General features: G+C 42.2%; 1 protein-coding gene across 2 annotated transcripts in view; it reads right to left on the reverse strand.

Moving 5' to 3' along the window:
* Positions 1-4,757: 4,757 nt before the first annotated feature.
* Positions 4,758-20,494, reverse strand: part of Ap1ar (adaptor related protein complex 1 associated regulatory protein) — a 29,584-nt gene continuing 13,847 nt past the window's right edge. The window contains exons 3-10 of one of the 2 annotated variants that reach the window (XM_021196227.2): positions 19,922-19,948; positions 17,995-18,020; positions 14,152-14,248; positions 12,865-12,963; positions 10,885-10,940; positions 10,118-10,191; positions 9,803-9,931; positions 4,758-6,521 (exon numbers count right to left, since the gene is read on the reverse strand). In XM_021196227.2, the coding sequence (XP_021051886.1) occupies positions 6,259-6,521; positions 9,803-9,931; positions 10,118-10,191; positions 10,885-10,940; positions 12,865-12,963; positions 14,152-14,248; positions 17,995-18,020; positions 19,922-19,948 (771 nt within the window). In that variant the 3' untranslated portion in view covers positions 4,758-6,258. The remainder of the gene's footprint in view (positions 6,522-9,802; positions 9,932-10,117; positions 10,192-10,884; positions 10,941-12,864; positions 12,964-14,151; positions 14,249-17,994; positions 18,021-19,921; positions 19,949-20,494) is intronic. The other variant, XM_021196229.2, reaches the window with a different exon arrangement.

The following is a 20,494-nucleotide window of genomic DNA, read 5'->3' on the forward strand; positions in this document are numbered from 1 at the left end:
GAGAGAGAGAGAGAGAGAGAGAGAGAGAGAGAGAGAGAGAGAGAGAGATCGTAATTCAAATGGGATGGAAAACAGTTTTATTCTGGAGCCAAGTATGAGTGACCATAGACCGGACACACAGATTTAGGTTATCCCAAATTCCATGCATCGACCTGGAAGCAGTTTCATGAAGTTTTTATAGAAACAGAACAAGAAAAGTCATAAATCAAGATGCTTTTCAAATGCACTAGTGTGAACATTAACTGGGTCACTGCAGCACTGTAGAAAACCTTGGCTGTAAGCCTCAGTTGTGGTTCAATGACTTTTAACCTTTGGTTAGTGGGGAATTAGAGTGTTGTTAATAAACTCCAAAAGGTGTTATCTGTAGTTAGGACGTTAGGTTCTAACTTAGAGGGGAGCAAAGAATCACTATGTAATGATCTAAAAAAAAAAAAAAAAAAGCCTAAAATAAATTGCAATTAGTTTCTGGACCTACAACATTCTCAATTCTAAAGTCATTGACGTTTTTACAGGCAGTTTATACCCAGGAATTATCCACAGAAGATAGCCGCGTACAGAAGTATCACCAGGTTATTTTAAAACAAGTTTTAAATCCCCGCTAAGTAAATGAAACAAAACAAAGGCCAGACTTCCCAAACCCTCACAAACAAGACTGACCCAGTTCCTAGAGGAAGCTTGATGTTCAATGTGGGCTGGGAATCACACTGCCAGGGTTTATCTTCATTTCCCATGTATCCTGACACTTTAGTTTCATTTTCCTTTTTTGAAACTAAGGATTAAGGCAGTGCCTCCCACATATGTGTGTGTGTGTGTGTGTGTGTGTGTGTGTGTGTGTGTATACACACACATATATAATCAGTCAAAGAACAAAAAATTGGTGGGGCTAGTCTTACCTTCTGGATTGGTAAAACTATTCTGCTAAGAATATATTTCAAAGGTTCTGATGGCTCTAAGAATGGTAGGTGAGGCAGAACTGTGGGTAAGGGAGGTTTTCAAAGGGACTACAAAGAACACAAGATAACTTAGCTCTGTAACATTCTAACTTCCCCATCATTAAGTTCTAATCAGCCAGTCAGGCTGGTAGACCCCTCAGAACTAGGTGGCTTAGATGTCACTATGTCTATGCGTCAGGGAAACTGTCTTCAAATAAATGTATCTTTTATTTAAAAAAAAAAGCTCATAACCATAATTTTCAAATTGCATCTCATTTCTCCTTTAAAGTGTTTTTTGTTTTAAGGACTATGTTAAGTATCATTTTGCTGAAGTTGTTTCTTTCACAGAACTCCATTTTTTTTCTCTCTGCAATAAAATTACTAATAGGAGATTCTAAGTAAACAAAGATAGATAGGAAAATATTGTATTCAATGTAGCTTCTAAAAGAAAACAGTTTTTTTTAAACAATTTGTTTTTTTATGTGCGTTGATTTTTTTTTCTTTTTTTTTTTTGCCTGCTTGTTTGTCTATGTGAGAGTGTCGGATTCCTTAGAACTGGAGTTGCAGACCCTTGTGAGCTGCCATGTGGGTGTTGGGAATTGAATCTGGGTTCTCAGGAAAAGCAGCCAGTGTCTTAACCATTGAGCCATCTCTCCAGTCCTCAATATGCTATCTTGTTAGACGTTTGTTAATAAACTATGAGTGACGTTATCTGTATCTAAAGTGAAACGTAAAGTCTGTCCTCTGCTGGATACATTTATCCAGTTTCTGGGGGGAAAAAAGTACAATTTCAATTTCTGTCATTTTAGAGGTAAATTCCAGAATCTTCTGCAAGATCCCTCACCTCACCTCTCATCCCCCTCCAGCTACCCTACTTCTCTGAGAGGAAATTTTTGTAAATATCTACATTCTTTTTTTTCTTCTTCACCGCCCCCTTCATTTGCCTAGCATACATCATCCATCAGTCTTGCTGTTCCCTAAGGTCTCCCATCCCTTGATGCCACTGACCCCACTCTCAAACTCTGTATCTGCATTTCTAGGTGCCTTTTAACCACCCACCCCACACAGCTCCCAAGAGAAGCTGGGCTGGCTTCTCTGTCTATACTTCCCTGGGGCAAGTCATCTACTATGACTTAAAATACCTCTCACTCACTGTTACGGTTAATGTCAATTTGACAGGATCTAGAATCACCAAGGAGACAGGCCTTGGGGCACACCCACGAGGGATGCTCTAAATAGGGGTGGGAATCTGCACCTTACCTGTGGATGGTACTGTTGGAGGGGGTGGGGTCTTGGACTGCATAAACAGGAGAAAGCTAGCTAAGGATCTGCTGACATGATTCTCTGCTTCCTGACTGTGGGCACAATGTATCCTTCTGCCTCAAACCTCTTGCAGTCAAGAGGTCCTTGCTATGGACTGCACACTCCACTATGAACCAGAATAAGCCCTTTCGCCCTCAAGTTGCTTTTGTTAGGGTATTTAATGGCAGTGAGACAAGTATATATCTACCAGGATTCCTCAAACTTAGAGCCACACCTCTTCCTTGAGTGGCAGACATACACAAACACCTTTTTGATACTCCCAATATTTAAGTTTCCCAACAAAATGTTCACCTCACTCAATCTGTTCTTCCCACTGCCCTGACTAAACCAGTCAGAAGCAAAATGTTAGCATCAGGTAGAGCCACAGCTGCCAGGCTGCTTGCCAAATAACCATAGGTTTACCCAGACATTTATTATTTGCACAAAGCAAAGCACTTGGAGTCATTCTCAGGGATGCTCTTAAGATGCCACTGAACCCAGGAGGCCAAATGACAGGTGACAGAAGTGGAATCATAGAGAAGACGATGTTTATGTTGTTGAGGAGCCCACTGTGAACTGTGGTCATGAAGACACAGGTTGTCTCTGTATCTGAAGGGGGTGATGTCACTGGAGTGATTTGGATGAGGGGCAGATGACAGTTCCTCTAAGGGCTGACTGACCACTTTCCCACATCCCAGGAGAGATCCCAAAGCTTTCTGCCAAGATCTGCTTCAGCGTTGAGTCCTGCCTGTGTGGAACGTACACACGGGGTGTATTATGATTCAGCCCTTGCTTTTATCCCTATATCCAAATCCATCAGGAAACCCTTGAGATTCTCCCTCCACACTGGCTCTGCCTCTCTATGGCTATTATAAACTTAAGCCACCCACTGAGGGTAGTATGCATCTGTGCCTGCCTTCTGGTGAGCTGGGCCCTACTTAACAGCTAGGCCATTCAGAAATGCAAATCTGATCACTATTTGGCCTAAGCTTCCAACAAAATGTCAGGAGCATCCTGTTACACATAAAAACCTTGCTTTTTCTTTTGTTGTTAACCTTGGCCAGTAAAGCATCGGTGAGTCATACCTAACACTCCCCCAACATCCTAAGGCTTCCCCTCACCCATGATGCTTCAGTCCCTCAGTCTTTTCCTTCTTGAAACATTTTTTTCTTCCTGCCTCAAGACCTTGGCACATCTTCTTCTCATTGCCCACCACACAGTCTACTAGGTTCTCCCACTGAGACCCAGAACATTGCCTCCCAAGACAAGACAAGAAGTCTCCTGACCTGTGGAAAGTTCACTCAGACTTGTAACCTGGCCCTATCACTGTGTAACTGGCCTCCTAATTGGCCTGTGACTGCTTTTTTTTTTTTTTTTTTTTTTTAAGATTTATTTATTTTATTTATTTGAGTTCACAGTTGCTAGCTTCAGACCCTCCAGAAGAGGGCATCAGATCTCATTATAGATGGTTGTGAGTCACCGTGGTTGCTGGGAATTGAACTCAGGACCTCTGGAAGAGCAGTCAGTGCTCTTAACCTCTGAGCCACCTCTCCAGCCCTTTTTTTTTTTTTTTTAAATACATTTGTAGTGCTTTGAATGAGAATGGCCTCCATAGGCTCATATGCTAGAATATCTGGTTCCCAGATATTGTTTGGAAGGATTGGGATTAGCCTGTGAGAAGAGGTGTGTCACTAGGGGTGGCTTTGACGTTTCAAGAGCCCATGCCCACAGTGCTGTCTCACGTGTAAATGAGACCTAAGTTCTCTATGGTATGTGAACCCCTAATATACTTTTTCTTATATAAATTGCCTTGGTCATGGTGTCTCTTCACAGTAATAGAAAAGTAAGATAGAAGTTGGAAACATGGAGCGGGGCTGCTACAGCAGCCTAACCGCACTGCTTTTTGGAGGGACGTGGATTAGGAAAGTGAATGCTGTTGAGCCGGGCCATCCAGGCAGGAGCTTGAGAGACAGGGCAGTGTTGACTGCACTGGGGGCTGTGGAGGCCCCAGCTCAAGAAGCATCAGAGGCGAACAATATTGGCACCAGGCTAGAGACAGTTCTTGTGAAACTTTGGCAAAGAATGTGGCTGCTTTTTGCCCTTGTTCTAGGAATCTGCCTTAGGCAAAGCTGAAGAGTTCTGGATGAATTTCACTGCCACAGGAGATTCCAAGACAACCTAATAGTGACTCTGCTGTGTGGTTAGCAGTGATCACCCTTGAGCAGGTCTGCAGTGAAAAAGATCCAAGCAAGACCAAAGGACACACAAAATGTACATACAGTGTGGGGAGAAAAAGAACGATGTTAGGTCTCAAGACTGGGACCATTAACACAAAGCAGGGGCTGGCTGTCAGTTCCCCCAGAGCCCCAGTCCCTGCCCATTACAGAAAACAGCTGGTAAAACTGCATCCCCTACCCTAATTAAAGCATGTCTCTCATGCCTTCTTATCTTCATAGCTGATTTAAAGAAATAATTAACACCGAGTCATACCACCTGCACCATTATGAAGCAATGATATGCAAATATCATTAAATGTAAAAATGTTTATTCACAATCCTTGAGAGGTTACCATTCCTTCAGAAAATTCTTTATGAACAAAAAGCCAAGAAAATTACAACAGTAGCTTATGCCAAACCAAAAATATACATCTGATGTAATATAAACCTTAAAAAGCATTAACACAGGCAATGTGAATATAGAGTACCTTTAAATTATTTCCATGACACACCTACAATTTAAATCTTGAGATAGATATAAATAATAGCATAACCTAATGCATATTTACATATCAAAGTATATTTATTTGTATGAGAATTAAAAATGACAAAATTACAGATGTCATCGTATCGCAGTTCAGATATCGAAAGGGCCACATAAGTTTTCACGTACAGCAAGAACGTTACTATTTCTACCTGGACCGTTCTGGACTGTTGAAAGCATGCACCATCGCTGCTGAAGAGAGAGGAACAGCAAGGGAGACAGGATACAGTGTGCTTGCCAAAGTGACAGTCAGTCCCCAGCCCAGCCAAGGCCTGCAGTGAGGACACATTTCCCAGCCCTGGCCTTCTCTAAGACTCAGGCACGGGTCGTCAATACACCGACATATTAGTTCCAGCCACAGAGCGCCTTGCACTACAAGGCAAAGGAAAGGGCAGTGGGACCTTTCACATCAGAAAGGAGTGTATGTACTTTGAAATACCCGTAGTTTAGTGTTTTCTTAAATCATTGACAGAATATGTTCTGTGTAAAAATCTTTCAAAGATCATTCACTGGAAATAAAAAATTTTTAAAAAATAAAAGTGAAAATTTAAAATCTCAATTCAAAGCCAATATAATGGCATATGAAAGGAAGTAAAAATTTTAAATATGTATTTTTATGTATTAGTTTTAATTATTACCAATTCAAAGTGTCCAAACTCTGGAAGCATCTTTAACCTTGTCATCTCTTGCTCAGATTGAGTGAAGCAGGATTTAGGATGTGTGTGAGCGTGTGTGTGTGTGTGTGTGTGTGTGTGTGTGTAAGGAAGCCCACACATCAGCATGATGCTCGGGCCATCTCCAATTACTGCCGCCAACTAGACATGAAAGGTGAAAGTAACTAAGGAGACGCTGCTGGGAATGGTCTGCCTTCCCGGGGACCCACCTACCCCTCCTCATGCTGCCTGCACATATGCTGAGAAGTAACAAAAAATGCTTTTAGATTTAGTTCTATAATAAGATAGGCTTAGTAAAGCAATCAGAGTAAAACCAATACAGACTTAAGATGCAGAACTTGACGAGGTGAACAGAAAGGCATGAGTGTGTGATATGTCAGATTCACTGAGTCAGTCCTGGGACGCAGAAAGCAGATGTTAAGATCACACCTGACTGAAGCACTCAGCTGGACGTCCCTCCACTCCTGCTCCTTCTAGGAAAACAAGCATTTGTCACATGGTTTTTGCCGCCTTAACAAAAAGCCTTGGCATGCCACCTGTACATTCTAGTTGGTTTTTAAACATTTGGTAAGTAAGGTCATGGTTTCATCCTATCGGATCTGCTGGTCTGTATCAGACTGCTTGATGGCGGAATCCGACAATTCTAACACAGGGTTCACAAACCCAGAGTACTCGGAGTTGCCGTTGTCGTCCATCTCAGCACTGACAAAGTCGTTCTCCCACTCCAGCCCGTTGGAGTCATCCGAGGCGGACGTGGGGTTGCTGCCCTTCTTGCTGCTGCACTTCAGTGCTGCCCGCAGGATGTCTTCCTCTGTCTTGGAGCGCTCCCTCATGGGCAGCATCCTATTCATTCCTAGCATTTCAAGAACATTGAAAGAAATCCCAGTAAGAATAAAAAGCTGTATTAAAAGACTTCCCAGCTAAGCCAGGGGTACTGACATACACCTTTGATCTCAGCACCCAGGAGGCAGAGGTAGGTGGGTCTTTATGTTCGAGGCCAGCCTGGTCTACAAAGAGAGTTCCAGGACATCCAAGGCTACCCAGAGAAACCCCATCTGGAAAAACAGACAGACAAACAACAACTTGCCAGCTTAATAATATGATTGTTCTTGCTAGTCTCTAAGGCTTAATTTGTTAATTAAACTGTGGAGTCAGTCCTGTGGCAGCTTCCTTAATGGAAAAAATATGAGGTATGACCCCCACACATCATGCCTTTGATTAAAAAAAAAACAAACAAACACTTGCAACACTGATCTCCTGATAAAACATTTCTGAAAGGTCACAAATCAAACACACAGAGCCCAGAGTTCATTGCTCCAGGTCTCATATGGCCACCTGGTATCTCTGCCAAGGTCCTTTCCCGGCAGATGACTGTTGCATTTCCTGAGAAAGGCGAAGACCGCACTAGAGAGATGATGTAGGCTGCCCCAGGACCCCGCCACAATACACTTACTGCCAGTACATTAGCCAGCCCCGGGAGGCTGAGTGCAGCACCATCATCTGCTCCATTTAGAGTGCAAGACACTGCAGCAGAGAGGTGCACGCCTGCCCCCAGGTCACACAGCTAGGAAGCACAGCCTGGAACCCAGGGCTCCCTGCAGGCTGGGCCAGGCTCAAGCTCAGCTACTTCTAACCAAGGCAGAAGACTGGCCTAAAGTCTGTGTTCTCATGACAGCTGGTTCTCTACTACAATGGAGTACAGATGTTTCACGTTCTAGATTTAATACTGAGTATAAACTGTTAGTAACATGGGTCTCAAAAATCTTGGAGCAGATGGAAGGGAGAAAGGACAGCGACTTCTAAATATAAACTGGCACTGGTAAAAGAACTAAAATCTAGGATGGATAGAGGTTATAGGGAATAGGGGATACAGTCAACTTTATTTTCTGACCTTAATGAACCAGACCTCAAAGGACAGAAAGAAAAAAAGAGTATTTTATCTCTACCACTGTTGTCTGTTACTTCTGAAAACATTACAAAGACTCAACTCACTAAAGTAAATTATTTTTCTAGATGAGGGCACTATAAAAATATGAGCCAAGGTTGGGGAAATGGATGGCTCAGTTGGTAAACTGCTTGTCATCCCCAGGAGAGCCTCAGCAGTCATGCAGAAGGCCTAGAGTGGCTGCAATTGTAATCTGCGAGCTGAAGAGGCAGAGACAAAGGGCTCACATGGCCAGCTAGCGTAAGCACTGAGCTCAGCTCTGAGACGAGATAGACAGCACTTGAAGCTGATCCCCGCCTCCACTCACACGCAATACACACATTGTGTGCACATACACACATACATCTATACCACAAAGAAACTGTGGTCTGAGAATTCATATGCCTACGCATTTGTATAGAATGGACCTGTTTCCTTGGACTGAAATTTCTCTAAAGAAAGCTGCAATTGTGTATCAAGCAAAAAGGTTTTCAGTGGGTTCTTTCCTCTGCCTACCCAAGTTGAACAATTCTGCTAATAGCTGAGTGATGACCAGGACAGTCTTATCTATAAATATGATTAGCACATGCATATGACGGAGTAAGTATGGATGAGCTGGAGAAGGGGACACCAGGAAGATTTAACAAGCTAATGTAGCCTGCCACAAAGCTATTCAAGTTACCTGTCTGTCTTTTAATTGACAAAACAAATTAGCATGATTGAAGGATACCTAAGGTCTATTTCATTGACACATCCTAGAGCTTACTGGTTCTCTTTAAGTTCTATACTCTAACTCTTCCTGAGCATGTGTGTGTCATCCCCTGTGCTGAGTCAATGCCAATCGTTTTCATTTCCCCCACATAGGGTTTTTATTGTTTCTTTTTCATGTGCTGAAGATCAAACCCAGGGGGCTGGAGAGATGATGGCTCAGCAGTTAAGAGCACTGACTGTTCTTCCAGAGGTCCTGAGTTCAATTCCCAGCAACCACATGATGGCTCACAACCATCTGTATTGGGATCTGATGTTTTCTTCTGGTGTGTCTGAAGACAGCTGCAGTGTACTCATATAAATAAATCAAAAATCAAATCAAATCAAATAAAAACTATTTAAAAAAAAAGACCTTAAACAAAAAAAGAAAGAAAGAAAGAAAAAAAGAAAGAAAGAAAGAAAGAAAGAAAGAAAGAAAGAAAGAAAGAAAGAAAGAAAGAAAGAAAGAAAGAAAGAAAGATAGATCAAACCCAGGTCTTTGCACACAGTAGGCAAACACTCTCCCTTTAAGCTACAGTACCTTCCCTGGCCAAATCCTTTAGAGTTTAGTAATACATTAGCACTTATATGAAACAGCAAAGATTACCCTTTACTCTTCCCTCTTGGGGATGAACAACCATTGCCAAGAGAGATTACGTACCTGTGTAAGTACCACAGCTTGGAAGACCAACCAGCTAAACTCTAAACTTATATCTAAACAACATCCTCTGTTCTACAAAACCCTGAAGAATTAAATTGCTCATTTATCGTGAATCACATGGTAGCTGACCTGACTTTAAACTGCTCAGAAGGAGGCAGAAATCCTTCAAGTGGAAAACTCCATGAGTTAGGTTAGAAAAAAAAAAAAAAGTTAAATTAACATTTGCTTTCTTAATTTCAAAGAACATAAAACTTTAAGTAATTTTCTAAACAACTGCTTATGAGATTATAATTACTAATAAATTAATAGTCATGGTTGATATGATGGCTGAACTGGTAAAGGTGCTTGCTGCCAGGGAGCCTAATCTCCAGGCCCCATGTCCTGCAGGGGGAGAACCAATGCTCCCATACTTGTTCTATGACCTCTACACTTATGATCATAAGCATACACACCCACACATACACACAAACCCACACACATACACACACAAACACACACACACCTCAAACTCTTTCTCTCTAAATATAAGAAACAATGCTTGTTAGCCAGGTATTGAAGCTCATGCCTTTAACCCCAGTACCCAGGAGGCAGAGGTGGGTGGATCTCTGTGAGTTTGAGGCTAGCCTGGTCTACAGAGTGAGTTTCTGGACACCTAAGGCTAGTAAAACTCCATTTAAAAAAAGTCTGATTATGATTTTTCATGGACTTGTATATAGTCAATTTAAATACCGTGAAACATAAGGCAGAAAACATTTGGGCAAAGGCAGGAATGTGACTCTCCAGGGAAACTGAGGCAACAGACCTTCTTCATCTTCCCACTCCAGGTCTAAGGAGGTGCTGTCATCATTCCCACTCGTTGATTTGGTTTTGGTCATTAGGTCACAGCTGCTTTCAGTATTTGGTGTCAACACTGTGGCGTCAGATGAGAGCCCTGGAACACACATCAAGTGAACAGAAATGTCACGCAACTCTGAGCACAACAGGCACTTTCTCTTTCTTTTTAAGGAATAATGGTCTCTCTCTAAATCTTAATGTTCTTAAAATTTTCCAGAGAAATATAGTTCTTAATGTGGTGAGAAGTGACTGATGATGTTCAGAGAATATTTTAAAGACTTACTACTACTCCGAAAAACTTCATACTGTGACTTCATGTTTCTTAAGGAAGACTCAAAGTCGTCTTCTGGTCCTGCACTGCAATAAAAGTGAATTTTAAAAATGCATTAGTAATAGATTCAAGAGAATAGGCACCGGTGTCAGTGGTGGAGCTTCTGGACTGAAGCCTACTCGCCAAAGTTGTAACTGTTGTACAACCGGGATAGTCTGTGAAAATGGGTCTTAATGCTATCATGAAACTGAAAACAGACTGACAAAGTGTGAAGGCCAGTCCTCAGAGCCTGACTGTACAATAACCCGATACTAACTAGCAGATCATGTTCTCCATTAAGGAAGATAAATGACTAAGGTTACTGTTAACTTACCTGCAGGAACCTGGTTACTACATCCCTTTCTGTATGATGATGCTGTTACTCTTACTTACAAAGGCATCAAAGTCAATGTGAATAAATGATCGCTGATAGCTTAAAAGACCTAATGCTCTTAGTATTCTGAGACAGTGTCTTAAGAGGACACTGTATATGTGTATGCACAAGTGAGTACACACACACACACACACACACACACATTATATGTGTATGTATGTATATATGTGTGTACGTGTGTGTATATAATTTTTGTAAAACATAACATACATAGGGGAGGGCACTAAGGATTGAACCCAGGGCCTCGAGCATGAGAATCTATTTACAAACACCTTGGGGGAAACAGAGTGTGTTTGGAAATAACCCTTTCTGCTACAATTAGAGGAGGAAACACAGTGTTCTTTACCTCTGATAGTCTCCACGGCTGGAATGATAGTGCTGCGCAACTCTCTGCTTTTCTTGCTTTGGAAACACAATGCAATACAAAATCATTTTGGTGTCAAGTTACTCTCTTAAAAAATACCATGCAATGCCAACATCCTTCTTTGCCTAGTTTCTAAAAACAAAAGATTAGCATTATTCCACTGAAATAATTTTCCTTCATCATTACTTCATCAACTACATCCTCTTATTTAAGGACAGAATTTTTCTCAGCTTATCAGTGTGCGATATTTCAGTGCTGAGAATATTCAGCGTTGTGAAGCAGATGTAAACAGGTATGTACCGGTGCCCCTAACATTCTCAGTACTCCTACGAACTCCCTGACTAGAAGGATAAGGCCGGGAAGTCAACTGTTGGTCACACTGCAGCTCTCTTTGGCTGCAATAAGAAGCAATCCAAGGGTCTGAAAGCCGATCTGACTCAGGTACTTTAATGGCAATGGTTTGGTTTTAGGGCTCAGCAGAGCCGTCCAAGTTGTGCTTTGAAGGTGGCTGTGTGTTCCTGGCATGAGTGTTAATTTCTGCTTCTCCACCTGTTGATTACAGATGGCTATTGTCCTGCCTTAGCAGACCCAGTTGCTATGAAAAGTAATAAACCAGCACCTGTCTGTACAGTTGGGTTCATGTATGATATGCAGATGATGTATTCCCAAAGCAAACATTTAATCATGGGAACAGGAACATGGAGGACCTAGATTACCCAAACTGACACATCAAATGGGGTGCTTTAATCCAGTGGTTCTCAACCTTCTTAAGGCTGTGACCCTTTATACTGTTCTTCAGGTTGTGGTGACCTCAACCATAAAATTATTTTCATTGCTACTTCATAACTGTAATGTTGCTACTGCTATGAATCGTAACCTAAGTGTCTGATATGCAGGGCATCTGATATTCAAAAGGGTCACTTGATCACCAAAGGGTCTCGGCCCACAGGCTGAGAACCACTGCTTTAACCAAAGACATGGTAGACAGAGAATTTATAATTGTAAAAAAGAATGCCTATACTAAGAGCAACAATTAGTTTCATAGAAAGTGACAGACAACTATGAAGTTTTCCAGTACTTAGGATGTACTATAAAAAGGTACTTCCCCATAAAAGCATCTACTGAAACCCACCCCCTCAGAGAGAGAGAGAGAGAGAGAGAGAGAGAAATCACAAAGACAGAATTTTTCAGATCATCTGAATTTGGAGTTTTGTACTATTGAACACTGGACCACTGCATACTGGTGGCAAATCCACACAGGAAATTATGACTAAGCACCACTGCGCCTGAACTCTGGCTCTCCTGTGTGTCAGCAGCAAGATCTGCCCTTCAGCTTCCTCATCTGTAAAGTAGGGTTTCAAATGCCACCTTCTCCAAAGACTCTGTAAACTTTAAATTAAGACCCTTCTCAGCAATGTTTCTGACACTTAGTCCTATAAACATCTGTTCCTGGTAGTTAGTAAGTATGTGGAAATGCCACATTCCCTTGTCATGGTAAATCTGTCACTTAATGTCTCAAACACGTAAGAAGTTGAGAAGTTAACAATACCCCTAGTGAGCCACAAAGCATGTCACCTGTCTTATATTAAGAGTAAGAGTCTTACCATTTAAGAAACTTTTTAATAATCTTCATGAACATACACTAAAATACTTGAGAAATTATACTAAAGGCTAATTTTGAAATATCTGTCCTCTAAACACAGTACTCCCTAGGCTAAACAAGAATCAGCTCCTGCTAACCTAAAGCTACACTTACATAGTAGTATCAAGCACATGTTTATGTTACTTCTAGAAGATAAAGATGAATTAATTTGCCTTTGGGGTTCCAGAGAATATATGCATAAGTACATCCTCCACTAAACAAGGAGCGGTTGATTCTAGGAGAGAAATCCCAACTTGGAATGGTCAGCGGAAACAAGGAGAGAAGGAACCCTGGTGTGCGCTGGGGTCTGTCCCCCTCACCTCCAGGAGCTTCCGCTGCCTTGCTGCCCTGGCTGCTTCACGCTGGGCAGCGTATAAAGCTTCTTCTTCTAGTCTTAACTTCTCCTCTTGTAAGGCTAACTGTGCATGAACAAAACGATAAGGATTAACGGAAACCAGAACCTGTCTAGCTGCTCTGAAAACCAGCGATTCTGATTAGAAAACAAAACATAAATCATTGAAAATAACTGATATCTACGAAGCATATCAAAATTGGATGTCTGTAGCTGCTCACTTCAAATTCTTTTATAAGAATACCCCAGATGACATGTAAGACATATCGGATTCTGTAGAAAATGCAGTGACTCCCATCTTCAGGCATCACTTTGGTACTCATCACCTGACAACAATGGCCCTGGCCTCAGATATCAAAGAGTCTAGGATCCAAGGTCAGTCACACCCCTGCTGCTCCCAGATTCTTGTCTCTCCACTTAGTTGATATCGATATACATTTCTCTATTTTATTAGTATTTGTTATTCAAAAACTACTCTTTAATTTAAATTCTTACCATTCATAATAGCATACACAAAACCCTAGTGATAACTTACTGCATTTTAAATCTAAGGTAACCTTAGATTAAAACTGTATTTTAAATCAAGTACTAACCTCTTTTTTAAGTTATCATATGTAGATTAAATTAATACATTTGTAAATCCCAAATGGTAGTAAACATACTGTCCTTTATTTTTACTTTTAAAAAGTCTTTTTGGTACTGTATATTGAACCCAGCACCTTTATTTTGAACTAGAGTCTCTCTATATAGTTTGGGCTGTCCTTAAACTTGCTATGTGCCAAAGGCTAGCCTCAGACTCACATGTTCCTGCCTGTACCTCTCCAGTGCTGGGAACTGCAGACACACAGCACTGTGCCCAACTCAAAAGATAGGATGAAGGGCAACTGGCTGTCTTTAATTTAGTGTTAGTGAAGCCATGGTTACAGGCCATTTCCATAAATTTATGTAAGAATTATGACTGCTCAAGGTTCTTGGTTCACTGAGAACAAAACCTTAGACACGACTGCTGACCCAGAAAAGTACTTGTTCTTGCTTGGCACGTCTACTAGTGAACTGGGTACTGTACAGTTGTCATGTGACATCATCACATGAGATGAAATCAAATTAACTATAGTAAGCTGGAATACGTTTTCCTCTTTAAATAGCTTTTCTCTGTGTTTATGTAAACAGGTCATGACTGTTGGTAACACATAGGTGAGCCCACCCGCAGCCAGGGTTCACAACGTGTGTTTCAACAGTGGGGCAGGCCACTTACCTCCCTCTGGATTTTCCTATCCACATCTTTCTGCTTTTCAGCAATAGAATCATAATGCCTCTCTTGTAAGTCAACGATTTCATCTTCAGTAAGCGGCCTAGAGAACACAGGGAGGGAGGGAACAGGGAAAAAACAAAACAAAACAAAAACCCCTTTTGATGAACCTGGTCCAAATAAAACATTCCAAAAGTCAGAGGAGTACTGAAGATTTACTGCCAAAAATATATTAACACAACAGAATACAGCTTCAATTGTTCCATGAAACTCTAACAACAGCCTTCTGCCAGTTCTGGTGCTGTGTTTCCCCTCACAGACCTGCGGCTCTACACAGGCTCTATGTCATGGCTACTATCCCCCAAGGCCTCACCTCAGAGTGTAACCTCAGTATGCTCTACTCTCTTCTCAGTGCTCAGTCAGAACCTGATCCTGCCAATTATCCTGGGCTCCCCAGGCCCTTCATCCTTCCTCCACTAGCCAATAAAGACCACAATCTCCTGGCTTCCACTCAGGAAATGACGATCTCATAGCAGGTCTGAATTCCATACACCTTCCCACATTTCTACCACGACACCAGTCACTCTGCTCACCCACTCTGGGCCCTGAGTCTTTTCCACTTTTAGTCCCTTCTGCTGTGGACTGCTAGAAAAAAATGCAGCAACAATTTGGCCCTCAGCCTCCAGCAACATTCTTTGAACTTACACGAGGTGACCACCTACACTAACCACTCTGTAGTTTCCTTAAGTTTCTTATTCAAGCTTTTTTTCTTAAGGGCAACTTCATTTCACCTTCACTTCAGTGCTTAAATTCACCGTATTCTTGCTTCCCTTCCTAAAGATGACCTACCTGAGGTCATCACTACCCTTATGATCCTTCAAGTCCATGGCCTGCACCTCCAGTACTTAACACATGCAGCCACTCCATGTAAAGTACAGGTAGAGATTACACGGGAGGGAATGAGACGGACAGGATTAAGACAAGCATGTGGAAGAGCTGGGATGTCAATGCAGGTGGTCCAGCACTGGCATACCCAGTGTGCTTCCTGTCTCCATGCTCTTGTTTCAACTCATTCCTCAGGCCCCTGAAGATATCAGCTGCCGTCACTCCAGGAACTGGTGACCAGTCTATGCTGCTAAACAGCGCCAACAACTTAGATCCTTCTGACCTCCGTGTCATGAGCAGTCTGAGCAGCCCCTCTAGCCTGGCCTGCGTCTGGACCTTCTCTTCTTTCTTTTGCCTTCCTACGTTCTCTGGGTCTTTGCTTTTATGACTTCTCAATCATTTTCAAAGTCCTTTTACTGTGTACCTAGTTAATTCACATGGGCCTTTCCCATGCTCCAAGAACCCTACTCTCTTATCCCCCCATCAGACCTGACCTTCTCTGAGGTGGTGGGGACTGACCCTGGGTGCATGCCAGATAAGTGCCCTGCCACTGAGCTAGTTACATCTGGGCACAGCGATATAGGCCAATAAGGCTAGCATTCAGAAAGACCAAAAGCTCTGAGATACACACACACACACACACACACACACACACACACACACACACACACACACACGCATATGTATCAGTGCAGCAACACAAATACCCTAGAATTTATTAAGCACTTATTTAAAAGCTTACTTAAAATTTTTTCAGTCAATATATTTTGATCTTATTCTTTCCCCTCCCTCATTGCCTCCCAGATCCTCCCCATTCAATTTCTCTTCTCTGCTGCTTAAAAAGAAAACCAATAAACAAAAAACAAAAACAAAAGAAAGAAAAAAGAAAATCAGTAAGAAAAAAGTCAAAAGAAAAGAAAAAGCTAACAAAAAAGGCAGCGTTGTGCAACTCCCCCTGGGCTTGGGGCTGCCCTGGACTGTGGTTGATGTATACCCAACAGCAACACTCCACTGGAGAAAGCTGGCTCTCCCCTTTCCAGCAGGTATCAAGGACAAACAGTTTCTTGGTCAGGGGTGGAGCTTTGTCCGGTTGGAACCTGTGCACAGAGACCCTAGACTTTTACTGCCTTCATAACCTTCGCTCCATTTATGTTATTATCTACGGTCTCCCAGCACTCTCGTCTAATGGACTCTCTCACTCTGTATGGACACTCTTTGACTATGTGTGAAGGTCTCTTTGCCTGAATAACCCCTGCTGACCAGCTCTTTGGAGATCAACCCAGGTGTCGTCTACTTAAAAGAAGTCCCTTTGGATCTACCTCCCTGGACACATTGGGGTCGCAGGGATTCTCCAGATTTACTAGTATGTCCTGTAACAGCCGCTTTCACTGCTACCTCATCCTGTAGTGTAAAGCTAAACTCAATAAACTTCATTCAAAAAAAACACACAAAAGAGAGAGAGAGAGAGAGAGAGAGAGAGAGAGAGAAGAGAGAAGAGAGAAACACACAGGGGAGAAGGGAAAGGGTGGGAGGTGGGGGATGGGGGAGATCCAGAGCACTTGAGACTAAACTAAACCAGGGCTTTGCAAGTGCTGGGCAAACATTCAACCACTGAGCCATTTTCTCAGCCTTTGTCTTCTTTTTCTTTAAGGCGTCACACAGCCAGACAGTCCTCAGATGTGTCTATCACATGCCTACTTCACCTGATTCTGCGGCTCCCATGCTGACATTACAGATCTGTATCATCATACCAAATTTTGACTTGATTTTCAAGCCCAGTGTCTAACACAGTGCCTGCACATGGACGACTCCCAATAAAGGGTTACTAAAGTAAACAATGCAGGGACAAAATACCCAAAAGAGGAAACAACTCCACTGACACTAGGAACTTATTTATTTTTTTCAGTTTTATGTGTATGGGTGTTCTGGCTCCATGTACGTCTGTGTACCACTTGCATACCTAGTACCTAGGGAGGCCAGAAGAAAGTATTAGATTCCCTGGAACTGGAGTTACAGATAGCTGTAAACACCACGGGGCTGCTGAAAATCAAACCTGGGTCCTCTGGAAGAGCAGTCAGTGCTCTTAACCTCTGAGCCTTCTCTCCAGCCCAGGGACTTTCTTTTGAGTTCAAGGTAAGATGCTTCTTTTTCAAGCAGTCTATGCAATTTTAATAGCAGATAAAAAGGTTATATAAATGAATTATATTACCAAGGTTCTAGTTACTGCTGAAGTTGTAAAAAGTTTTTTAATTTGAAGAATATTTTTAGAATGTCAAAAAAGAAAAGGGGGGTAAAATAAATATAAAAAGAAACAGAGTTATCAATGTTAAGTGGCTTTAGGAAAACTAAATGATTTACAACCTAGGTGAAAAGAAAAAATATCAGAGAAATTAATATATATCATTTTTTAATATTCAAAATATTGTTCTGGGAATATATTATTTGTCTTACTTTTATGTAAAGAGAAAATTGTGTTTCTGAAACATAAACTGTTCAGTGTCTTGAAGACAATGATAAGACTTTGGAATCTGGACCTGAAGAGCTCACATCTGTTGTTTAAAAGTTCTGATCCATCCTGCAGAGAAGCTTCTTAAGCAAGAAGGTAAACAGCTCAAAATGGCTTCAGGAAGTCTCTGAAATGGAGGAGGTTTACCAGACCCCCTCCCTGCCAAAGTAGAAAAAACTGAGAGTCATTCTCAGGTAAGTCTTGCTGCAAAGAGGACTCTGAGACCAGATCAGCTGCCTACAGGAGGTGTGGACCAGCTGAGGCACCTGAAGGACGAGCTGCCTGCAGGCTGCCAGCGCTCCAGGCCCCCAGCTTCGTGAGCTGTCACCTATGCCTGGGTGGCTTTGCTGATGCAGCTGTCTTTGAGTCATGGGAGTGAGCAGGTGTGTGGGTTCTATCTTCCCAGGAAGTTTTTGTCACACAACACTTACACATTTGGTTTTTTGGATAAACCTTACCTATGGCTGCTTCCTGGGCTCTCCCCCTGCACAAAAATTAAACAAGTAAAAGAATTTTCACTAGGTGAACTCACTATTTAAGGCAAGCCAAAGCAATTTTCATTTAATCAAAAATACTTTTTACTTACCTATTTCTGTCACAGTAAACAAATCTCATAATCAAAAGGATTTGAGACAAACAAAAACTTTACTATTTTTCAAAGGCAAAAACTCCATTATAGAACAAACATTTGTTGGCTATTTCTTAGTTTTTTTAACAGACACATGATATGTAGCAAACAAACTCTCACAGTTAGGCTATGCCAGACAACACACTCACTGTGTCTTCCACATTTGTGGCTGATCTCCATTAACCAGATTTCAAAGGGCTAAACCTTTCATGCCCATTAAAGGGTTTTTGTAACCCTCACCTGGAACTCAGTACCTTTAGACTTTCTATCCACTTGAGAGCACAGAGAATAGTGAGTCCCTGAAAAGTTGGCCAAGGATGTATGTGTCTGGCTAAGGTACAACACTATCACTGTGCATGCTGTCACACTTCTCACACCAAAGAGCGACCTTTGCCATCCTTGCTTGTGCTTTGTGGTTTTATTGTTTAAAATTATTCCTGAGCCGTGGAGATTCTGCCGTAAACTAAAACCAACACCCCAATAAGGTGTGTAGCTGCTTTCTGGTGTTCCTGACCACAGGAAGGTGTGATGTGCCTTGTATAGAGAAGATGTAGGATAGGTTAAGTTTCAGTAAAGCATGCTGACAGTAAACACAAAGCCAGCAAGTCAGCAGTCTACACTAAGGACAGTTTTCTATAGCAAAGATGAAATAAGCCTATGAACTATCAGGTGACGAAGATGCTGCAACCAGAGGTTTCAGGGATTGACCTCTAGGTTTCGCTAGGAGGAAGGACCACTCATGGCATCTATGGGAACACTGAAACACTATAATTACAGTATGAACTGGGGCTGGAGAAATAGTTCAGTGCTATGACCAGTGCTGCTGCTGTAGAATGATCTGAGGTTAGTTCCCAGCACCCGCCGTTCAGCCGCCTGTGATTCCGGCTGCAGAGGGTCTGATCTACCGCCTTCCTCTGCTCTGTGAGAGCATTGCACACACGCATGGCAGACGCTCAACAAATATATGCACAGTGAATAAAACTAAGAAAAACATCTACAAAGAAGAAAAAGAAATTAACTGCTTTAGTTCCTCTTATAAAATAATAAAATTCAGTAGTTGTTGCCCTGGTTTCTCCAAAACAAGCCATAATTATTTTAAGACTAATTTGGGCTTATGACTATTTCTTATGCATTTTAACTACACATATCTGTCAGCTAAAATATATTACTAAGTTAGCTGTAGGAATCAAATTCTAAATGGCCCACATTCATGTCGGAAGTAGCGTCACAGAACAGGATGGCGTGTAAATTGACATGGCAAGCAGGGCCAAGCAGAGGCTGGTCAGCAAAGTGAGGGCTACCGAAAAGCCAGGAGGCAACCGCTGACAGCACCTTAGGGAAACAGGAAGTTTCGGGCTGTTCTGAGAAGGTTGTTGCTGGGGTGAGTGAGGCGTGCCACTGGGGTGAGTGAGGCGTGCCACTGGGGTGAGCGAGGCGTGCCAGTGGGGTGAGTGAGGCGTGCCACTGGGGTGAGTGAGGCGTGCCGCTGAGAAGCCTCGCTTGTGATGGAGGAGGAGGAGGAGGAGGAGGAGGAGGAGGTGGTGGTGACTGCTGGGAAGGGAGGGAGGGCAGACGGTTCCTCTGAGGCCGTGCTGCTTCCCTAGGAAAACAGGCCGCATGGGTCTCTGAGCTGTCCTTCTGCATGGGAGCGTGTGCCTTGCTTTCAGGTCTTTTTGTTGCAGAAGTGAAAAGCAAGTCAATAAGTGGTCCAAGAAATGCAACAACCAGTAAGAACAAATATCGAGTCAGATACTTACCTCATCACTCTCCACAAGATTCTCAAACTGAAAGGACAAAAAGACTACCATTAGGAGGGATGTTTGACTAGTAGACACATTTCACAAGAAACATTACTCTTTTTTAGCCTTAAAAATATAAACTTTATATGCATAAGGGACCTAAGAAGTTGAGTACCTTTTATAATTAGCACATTTGATATATTTTAGTCAGCAAAATGGCCAACCCATGCATGTATGTGTATGTGTGTATACACATACACACACACACACACACACACACACACACACACACACACACACACACATATATATATATAATTTTTCTGTCTATCAGAATCTACAATATTGAGCCATGCCTAATGGCTCAGACCTGTAATCTCAGCTACTCTGAAGGATGATGCAATGCTTAAGGACAGCCCTGGTGACAGAGTGAGTTCAAGGCCAGCCTGTATGACCTAATGAGACACTGTCTTAAAATGAAAAGTCAAATAAGAGGGATGAGGCTGTCAGTCAGAGTCTAACCCACCATTCATGAGGCCCGCCTCCAAAAGCAACCAACAATATTCAAATCCATAGTTATGGTTTCCTATT

The sequence above is a fragment of the Mus pahari genome, chromosome 4 (genome assembly GCF_900095145.1).
Source record: "Mus pahari chromosome 4, PAHARI_EIJ_v1.1, whole genome shotgun sequence".
NCBI classification, from domain to species: Eukaryota; Metazoa; Chordata; class Mammalia; order Rodentia; family Muridae; genus Mus; species Mus pahari.